We start from the raw sequence: 9,615 nt of genomic DNA on the forward strand, positions 1-9,615 counted from the left end.
TAGATAGGAAATCATCAACAGTTTATTTGAACTCACAGTTTTTCTGACAGCATAAGCATAAAGTAATTTTAAATATAAAGATACACATTACTAAATATAAAAGCAAATTCGACAGACGCTTGATTCTAGACGGAAAATAAAAGTAGCAAGGGCATACCATCTCCATAAAAGAAACCCAGTACACAGATGTACCAAGTCATTCAGCTGTCGTCAACATTCCTTCGCGGTTTTTAACGATTGCAACTACATCCATATTCCAAACAAAATATATGAACTTCCTCTAGTCGCCTTTCTGCAACCGACAGCATGTTGTACGGTGGTTGCTTGATGTTAATTCTGCTCAGTAAGAACCCAGTCCCAATTCAATATTCCATATCTGATTGGCTTCAATTACCAATGTACTGATTTCAACGTATTCTGATTCGCTCTTTACCTTTTTCTCTTAGTAAAATGCTACTTAATCTGAGTCTCTTCATCAGTATGTTATCAATTGTATCATGTATGAGAAACCGACATGAATACCACAGATTGGCATCACTTTCAATAGAGCCTCTCCATTAACCTGTAGTGGAACAAATTTACAGAATACCATTGTTGTAGATCGTGAAAGAAGCTTTATGCTGACTCGCGTGAAAGTATATAAATCCATATACAGAAGAAGTGATGTTTTATGTAATTTTTCCAAATCACGTTTACTGATTCAAAGCAGGTTAAGGGCTGAATCCAAACATGTAACCCCTGACAAAACCATTAGGATCTATTGGATGATCCAAACAGATACTTCATAATCCAAATGTAGATATATGCTCAGGAAAGTGAACATATGGGGCAAAAAAGGAGCCTACGACTGCATCATCGAGCCAGAAGGAAAAGCAACTTCCAGGTACTATCAACAAAGGACACAACCGAAAAAGAGAAAGTAGAGTAAAATAACTGTTTAAGCAACGAGCATCCGTAACAGGGGCCAAATTTGATAACATTGTCCGTAACCAAATCAGTGTAAGTTATCTGAATTTGGCAAGCCATAACTAAGATTAGCAGAAGGACATCCCATATCTTAAGGTAGGGTTTCATGTGAGACCAACCAACTAAGATGAGAACCATCATTGTGACTGGAGGTGTTGTACTCAGAAACAGCGTAGCAGCTAAGCAATAGGAGGATGACGAACATTGAGAGCAGCCAGTGAGAGAGATATTATGTTCATTCACAATTTCCAACACCAAGCTAATTGCTTTAAAGATCAAAACAAAAAGCATAGAGACATGAATCCTACACACTCGGGATTCATTTTTGTGTAGAAAATAGGCCCACAGAAAAGCCAAAGAGACATGAAGTAATAAGATGCAGAATGGAATTTTCTAATGCAATATCTTCTCCATATCAGCCCAGTTGGTAACAATCCCATGCTCAATTGGATATTTCAACATAAGAATACCTCTTTTAGACTGGGCTTCATCTCCCACATATGCATCTTTCTGCCCCATTGCAAAGAGAAGAGAACCATAAGTGCATGAGAGTTGCATCATAAACACACTTAAGTCGAATCAATGGAACATAAACATGGAACTATGAAACATTCATATGATCATGAACAAAAACAAAACAAACATACGATCCATTATCTAAAAGCACTGTAATGAAACTTACTTTGTGCCATTTTTCCGAAAGCTCGTTGCTACTTGCAAGAAAATGCAAGGTTAAACCTCCTGGATGTGATGGATTCATTCATTCATATCCAATAAAATTTCTTTTCTTTCCTGAAGAGTTGCTATCGAGCATGTTCCGTCATTCTTCCTATTATTTATGTTAACGAAACTATTTTCAGGGAATATTAGAAAAAAGAAAAGAAATCGACTATGAACATAAAGGTAATATTTGGCTCCTTGTTAAAATCTAGACACAAATGTTGTGCACTGTTTAACGGAGTTGTGGTCGTCGTAGATGTACCATCCTTATAAACAACGGTATGAGAATCTACAGAAATTGCAAGTGCCGAGTTATTAGAACGTGGCAAACTTGGTGTGGTCCTTTTCCTAAAAAACTGATCGCACACACAATTACCCTGCCTTTTGTTGAGTTTATGCCCAAGGATATTTTTTCAAAGGAAACTTGACTTCTTGGCCTCCTCCCTTGTAACATAGACCTTTGTTGCTTGAAGCAATCTGGATTCAGAACAAATACTGAAACAGAAATATCAAATGATAAAATTGACAATGCTGAACAAAAAAGAATGAACACAAATTCTATGGAACTAAGGAAACCACCATTATTTAAAGGGATAAAAAGTTGGAGTATATACTAAATTAAGCAAATCATTTGTAGTCTGAGTATACCCTAGATAACCATTAAGTTTGATAGAGTTACCTCTGTAAGTCTGTTCCTCAGTTGTTGAGCAATCACAGTGCTCCATATTAAAAGCACACTGCCATTTTTGAAATAGGTCGCAATTAATTTCAGGAAATATGTTGCACTATTTGGTTTGAAGAAGAGGATGCATACCTAGTTGCTAGTAGTCACATGTCATCGTTGATCATCGTCACCTTCGTAGTCACATGTCATTCTAATCATCAAACAACAACGATAACGATCGTGAAACAAAAAATATCAAATAGATGAAGATAATAAAGAAGGAAAGAAAGGAATTGAAGAGTTTCAGTAAATTCATCTATGAACTTGTTTGGATTCAATTAAAGAATTAGTTCTCTTCAAAACCCAGAATTAAGAAACGAATTCGTTTTCTTCAAAACTCCTAAATTCTACCCTTCTCTCTTCTCGTGGAATATATGTGAGACATTTTTATCAACAAAGTGATGTATGTCTAAACAGTTGATGTCTTTGAATTAGACCACTCCCTGGTCTGTTAGTGTACTGAAGCTTCATGGTAGAAACTCAGTCACTGTCCTCTGTTAGTAGCCCCCTTCCCCGCTCACTTGTGGCCATTATCAGAATCAAGGCCAAGTTGGTCCCAAAAAAATGAAGGAAGAAAGAAAATGAACCATAATTTGTTTCTGAAAGGGATTAAGGGTGCAAAAACATATTATGTAGCCCTGTCTAGTGCCTACTATATTAACCATGCAATGCCTATACTGTTAGTGAACAGTAAGCTAATGCGGAACTTGGAATAGTTGGAAAAAAAACATTTGGAATTTGGACATAATTCATCATTCAAAAAGAACAATCCAGTCACTAAAAACGTCAAAAACCAAAACTTCAATTTGGAACATTCGAGGCAATACCATATATTGCAATAAAATTTTCATCCCATTAATTAAACAATTTCTAAACCATCAGTGTAGAATTCATTTTTACATACCTCCTATTTGTGCTTGTTCAATTCCTTTCAGGGTTGTACCCATTCTCCCTCTTCTTCCGCTTTACAATAGGTTTAGAATATACCATAAGGTTGACAATTATTTCCCTCATCAACACATCCTTTAACAAACAAACAATAATAAAACATCAAGATCATCCCTGAAAAATTCATAAAAGAAGGATTGAGTTGTCTATATCTAGTAGCTACTCACCAAGCACCGTAGAGATGAAGTCTCACAAATAGTGAGTCAGCCGGTCGCTATATGTGAAACGGGCGTGCATGGTTTCAAAATTACTGAGTTGAATGGGAAGGTCCTATACAAAGAGTTAGAATTAAAGTCTAGAAGAGAAATGCAAACAAAGCTTAAAGCATTATTTTCCAAAGCTATGCAACATAATGTCTACTTGGGCATATATACAGCAACAACGCCCTATAGGAATTCAGTAACCACAGCGATTCTTGTAACCTGTAAATCAATAACCTGTAACCTTGTGGTATTCATTAACCACATAGGAATTTGGCCACGGAGTGCACAATTGCCAACAACAAGGATCATCAAGTTTTTAAACCCAGTAATATTTTGTGGAATTTCTTCTCTATGGAAATTCCTTGTGAGAATAAGAGTAGTTAGACTATGGCATTGCTGAAGTACACCCTACACTGTTTGACAAAGAGAGAAATGAGATGCGGGATTTGCAAAATCGTAAGGGATCTCCGCATGGAAATTATTCTTAGCAAGGCTAAAGGTTTTCAACTTCCTACAACTCAATAGAGTAGCAGGAAGGGGTCCCGAGAAATGATTAGTGAAGTTAGATTGGGCATTCTTGTAAAATTGGGACTGATATTCCCTGTAAGAGAATTGTTCAGCGTTGGACAAAACGATAGAGAAGAAGGTAAAAGGCCTGAGAAATTATTGGAGTGTGCACTGAACTGCTCTAGTTCTCTGAGATTTCCAAACACATCTGGAAGAGGGCCAGAAAATCTATTTCCATAAACAACTAAAGTTTTAAGTCTGAAAAAGCTTACTTAGTCTCTTGCTCAACTGTCCAGAAAAATTGTTGAAAGAAATAGATAGCTGCTCCAAAGATGACATCAAATATAATGCGTTTGGAAGATGGGCAGAAAGCAAATTGGAATGGACATGCAGCTGTCGAAGAGTCGTACTGCAATTGGTTAAACCTTCTGCAATGAGCCCTCCAGAGAAATGATTCATAGATAAATCCAGAATCTGAAGCGCATTTGAGGCGTCACTTATATTAAGTACATCAAGATTCGGATAAGCCAGTAAAGAAATTGTTTGATATATTAAGCGACAAGATAGATGTCAGACCACCGAGCACCTGTGAAACTGATCCAGATAACATGTTATAGCTGAGATCAAGAACCTCCAACTTCTACAAGTTAGAAAAAGAATTAATGTCAGGGATTTGGGTAGTAAATTCTTAGACAGAACTTCCCAAATGTCAGGAATGGAGAAGACGAACAATTTTTTTCCTCATATGTTATGACAGTAAATTCTTCAAATGTACAATAGAGAGGAGCGAACATGTTTATGAAGAAGGATTGCCTACAAATTGGAAACAAAGAATAACAAATTAGGAATTCAGTGAATTAGAATTTGATTAAGAAACTTTAAGAAAAAATAAATCATCAAACTAACCTCATCCATTGTGGTTCCAGAGTATTAAACGTTGGTAACAATTCGTAGGAAAAAAATGAGGGAGAGAGGATATGATCATGAAGATGGAGAAATTTGTGAAAGCCGGAGATAGAAAGATCTGAAAGAGGGGTGATTGGTCAAGGAGATTCTAACATTTTTGGGAGAGAATTACGATGGAAAATGGGGTCGAAACGGTGTCTTTTGTGAAAGCAGAATTTCCCGTGTTTTTATTCATTTTTTGTTGACTAACAAATTTACCCTTGTACATAAGTTTTTAAAAATTTTATGTGTGAAACTTTCGGTACCCTTTTGATTTAAAAGATTGGTTTAAATTGTAGAATACGGGGACTAATTTATAAGCATGTCTTCAGTGCGCGAGATGTATGGGCATTTAGATCAGTACTTATTTGTTGAAATACACCCTCACCTCTGTGTGTGAGTGGCCCAGATTTACCCTCACTTTCTCTCTCCTGCGCACCCTAGATTTACCCCTAATTTATAAGATATCAAAGACCATTAATACTGAGTAGTGGAAAATGCTCCCAAACCCACCCAAGTAGCCCCTTTTTTTCCTCAAACTCCACACATCGATTTTTCATAAAAAAAATTCTACCATTTTTTCTTTGATTTTAATTGTTCGTAACCCAAAATAGATAAAAACCTCTTTCTATACTCTTTTTTCAATTCTACAAAACACTTCCAACTCTCCAAAAAAAAATCATCTCTTCAAACCCTCTCTCTTATTCTTCTCTTCTTCCAATTCACTTGTATTCGAAAATGAACCAAAATCTTTCCACTAAATACCTTTTTGACTATTGGTTCAATCTTCCTTGTTGAGTTAGGAATTGCGTTCATACCATATTTTAATCACTGTTTGGTTGATTATTAAGAGTTGGTTCCCTCATATAATAAGTTTTAAGTTATACAAAACTGTTGATTTTTTGCTTTTTGTAGGATTTGAGTGTCGTAAGACTGTTGGTTGAGAACACATATGATATAGCGTAAGTGCGCACTGAGCTCAATGGAAGGAGAAGTTGTCTCTTTAGCGGCTCTGCTTATGGTGGTACCGAGAGAAGGTGACATCTTTGATTATGGTTTTGATGCCGATGGAGGATTGGCTTTCGAAAGACATGACAACCATCTATGAATGTGCTATACGAGAAGTGTTGTGTCTTGGTCAAAAGAGGGTTCATTTAAAGTGTCAAGAAGGAGGCTTGGATTGATGAGTAGAACTCATAAAAAGAAATTCTATGCTCATTGAGATTGAGTTGTTGGCTTATTCGATGCTTCATTCTTGCAAAGGCGACCAATCGAGTCACCTCACCGCTTATTCTTCTTTGCTTTCGTAAAATATAAATATACATAGGAAGATTGTAATTATTAAAAGTCATTTTGACAATTACCTTAATGTTAGATTGTCAGAAACAAAGATTATCCTATTCATTTAACAATTAATCTGGGAATTTAGAAGTGGTAAATGACATGAGATGAGGGACACCTAACTTATTCATCTGAAGTGAAAAATGGCCTAAGGTATTATCTGAATTTTAATAATTAAGCAAAGGAGCATAAAATAATGGTACTAAGGATGAGAAGACAAATCAAACATGGCATTTTGAAGGCAAAGTTATGAGGAGCAATGTGAATGTCTGGATGAGATAGTAACAGTTTGAACTATTGTTTAAGGTGTGCGGTGAAGAAGTTGTACAGCTTATTCTCGGTACCAACATTGATGTAAATGAAACAGACAGAGAAGGAAACTCGGCCTTCAGATTGCTACCTCTCAAGCACCGCTCCAATACTAAGATTCCCGTGTTTGGTGAATTTCATGTCTCAAGTGCATTGCTATCCTAATAGCAGTTCATGGTTAAAATCTCTCGTACATGACACATATTTTTTTCTTATACCGTTAAGATTGTGGCGTTTGCTTAATGATAATCGTAGGATTCCATTTCGCTTCAAACGTGGAGCCAATGGGAGCCGAGAGAAACAAGTTAATGTGACCCCTCCACCTTGCTTGTTTCCAAAGGTTATTTCCAAGCACTCTAGGTATAAGAGACTGCTCCCTCCAGTAGTCTTTTGCCCTGTAATTGGACAAGTCATACAAATATTCCAATACATTGAAATTGAAAATCAGTGTTCTGTTATCCCAAATATGTTCCAGATCCATCTCTTCAAACCCTCTCTCTTATTCTTCTCTTCTTCCCAAATTAAACTAATAATGATAGAGTGATGTCAAAATTAAACTACTAAGTGTTGGGAGACTTAATTGTGGAAACAGAGCAGTAAAAACCTTTCCCTCTCTCCCCACTTTCGTTCATCAACAAACGCTTTCTCTATGAACCGTACCACCGACTCTAGCACTGCTATGAATCGCAAGCAGGTTATTTATGATCATGCTTATTTAATTGTTTCGGTTTATTTTTTACTTCTTGATTTTCCATTTTCTTTTTGTCTAATTGCAACTTCAGAGTCCATTTAATCAACTCTAGATTCTTGGGTGAAAACCCATTTTCTCGAGCAATCAAAACCATTTGGGAGTACGTAATGCCAATTCTATTAATAAATTTATTAAGACATACCAAAAGTTGGAATACCTTGATCCCTTTTCATGTATTGATCTTTTACCAGTGTAACTAAACCTCGGATTTGGGTAATATTTCTCCGTTTGAAAAGACGTAGTGTTTAACTGAAATTCGTCATAATATTTAGAAATTATCCAATGTTGAAAAAGTTGAAATATCTTCTACTGATTCTTTGGTACCTTGAAATTGTATGCAAAATCTTGCAAATTGTGCTCTATGGTATACTCAATTTTTTTGGGAATTATTACCTTTTCAATTTCTTTCCATGTGTGTGTGTGTGTGTGTGTGTGCAAATATGGGGTTCCCACATTATTTCCGGGCTTGAGTCTTTACTCTTCTTCTCAGTCATCTTTCCATTTGTATCTAGAAAAATAATTTGATAAATATAACTGATGATGTTTCTGCAGTATCTACTATACAAGTCATTGAGGAAACGTCATTTGGGAAGTGTTCATCTCTGTCAAAAGCATATCCATGTGCTGAAGTTTATGAATCTACCAAATGTAAGCTGTCTTGAGAAAAGAATAACATTAGAAATGGGAAAATATCAATCAATGATTATACCAGTAATTTTGGTAAGTATGTTAATGGATCCGAAATTAAAATAATAATCACATTTAATTATTTTCTCAACAGTCTGCTTATTGCTATTCTCTTACGAGCTCCATCGGCAACTATGGTTGGTTGAAGGTTCTTCCCAGGTTTCGGTCCTGTATGTATTTAAGAACTTCTTTGTCTCCTTTCCCGCTTTTACTTAAAATTACTGTAGAAGATAGCCAATTAAGAGAAATCTAATGAAAAATTGAAAATCGATCATCTGCAAGCATGACATTGATGAGAAAAGGATAGTTGTGGATGGTGCAAAAGCCCCCAAATCAATGAGCTATACTGGTCTATTTGGTGGATGGCCTAATTATCGGCCACAACCATTTATTAGATAACTTTTTTAGTGGTGGTGCAAGTGGCAGCGGCTATGGTATGGTCAAAATAATCTTTTAGATAATGAGCCTGAAGATGTTGAAGGTGGCAATGATAATTTTTTTAGTGGTGGTGCAATAAGTGGCAACGGCTATGGTACGGTTAGAATGATCCTTTAGATAATGAGGATGAAGACTTTGCTGACAAGAGGGGATCAGAAATCTCTCTGTATAATGTGCGAAAAATGACTCGAATGCTCATAAGATTTGAATTTTTGTACCAAGTAGAGTGAAAATAAGGATATTAGTTGGTCGTGATCCCCCTTCTTTCTTAGTTAATGGCCACTCATTATGTTATGATCTTTATGTCGGTTTTAATGTGAGAATGTTTTGGCTAATTGGTCATATGTTGTCATGTGTACCAGATTTTATATCTAAATATGTCAAAGCGTAGTTACTGTACAGAGTAAAAACAGTTAATTGTGAACTATCAATGTAGCAGGTTTTCTAATGGTAGTAATTGTGAACTATCAATGGTAGTAATTGTGCTGGAAGCAGGTTTTCTAAATATTGGATGTTGCAACCCGAGTGTGGTGACACGTACAGTTCAACATTACGAGTATATACAAGAGTCTGGCTGTCCTTGAAACCTGAACACCAAGTATTCACAAGCTTACCTACTATGTAACAAAGAAAGCCAACTGGGAGCGTCTCAATAGAAGCAGTCTCACAAAACACATTACAAGATTACAGACTAGCTCAATAGATGCGGCATAAACATTCTACAAACAAAGATATTTACCTAAGTGCATGTCACAAAAACACAAACCAGTTATCTCTAAGCAATTGTTGCCCTATAAACACGAGCCTGTAAGGTGGGATGTAGATCCAGAGTCCTGTAAGAACAAAGAAGTGTTGAGCACCCTATAAACCTGCCAACATCAAGCTACAAGGGATGAGTGGAATACATGCACCAGCTAAGCACACAAATGAAATATAGACAAAGCATGTAGTCAACAATGTAAAGGTTCCCAGCTATGCTTTGAGGAATGAGGACCCAACAGAAAGTTCTTGAGCACCAACAAATACAATACCACGTAAAAACACATGCTTTCATAGCCTAAGGAGCCACCTTTGAA

At 36.3% G+C, this 9,615-nt stretch overlaps 1 protein-coding gene across 15 annotated transcripts; it reads right to left on the bottom strand.

The window, feature by feature from the left end:
- LOC147499552 (receptor-like protein 42) lies at positions 1-5,222 on the bottom strand. Of its 15 annotated transcripts, XM_086561323.1 has the most exons (10): positions 4,975-5,222; positions 4,799-4,881; positions 4,655-4,708; positions 4,341-4,542; positions 3,526-3,628; positions 3,315-3,433; positions 2,501-2,561; positions 2,366-2,423; positions 1,649-2,181; positions 1-1,476 (listed from the first exon to the last, which is right to left on the bottom strand). In XM_086561323.1, exons 2-5 carry the CDS (start codon positions 4,811-4,813, stop codon positions 3,606-3,608), a joined length of 294 nt encoding a protein of 97 aa, XP_086417449.1. In that variant the 5' UTR covers positions 4,814-4,881; positions 4,975-5,222; the 3' UTR covers positions 1-1,476; positions 1,649-2,181; positions 2,366-2,423; positions 2,501-2,561; positions 3,315-3,433; positions 3,526-3,605. The 15 variants fall into 15 exon arrangements, 3 of the variants coding, with proteins under 3 accessions (XP_086417449.1, XP_086417451.1, XP_086417450.1); XR_015195927.1 differs by having other exon boundaries at positions 1,649-1,795; positions 2,068-2,163; positions 4,341-4,881; positions 4,975-5,221; XR_015195926.1 differs by having other exon boundaries at positions 1,649-1,795; positions 2,063-2,163; positions 4,341-4,881; positions 4,975-5,221.
- Positions 5,223-9,615: the final 4,393 nt, after the last annotated feature.

The sequence above is a fragment of the Coptis chinensis genome, chromosome 5 (assembly GCF_015680905.1).
Source record: "Coptis chinensis isolate HL-2020 chromosome 5, ASM1568090v1, whole genome shotgun sequence".
Lineage (NCBI taxonomy): Eukaryota > Viridiplantae > Streptophyta > Magnoliopsida > Ranunculales > Ranunculaceae > Coptis > Coptis chinensis.

Excerpts from the sequence above, each read along its gene's own strand:
- LOC147499552 (XM_086561323.1), bottom strand. Across the intron at positions 4,543-4,654 it reads TATCTGGATCAGTTTCACAG|ATTCTGGATTTATCTATGAA; the intron begins GTGCTCGGTGGT and ends AATGCGCTTCAG. Across the intron at positions 3,629-4,340 it reads ACAGTTGAGCAAGAGACTAA|GACCTTCCCATTCAACTCAG; the intron begins GTAAGCTTTTTC and ends CTCTTTGTATAG.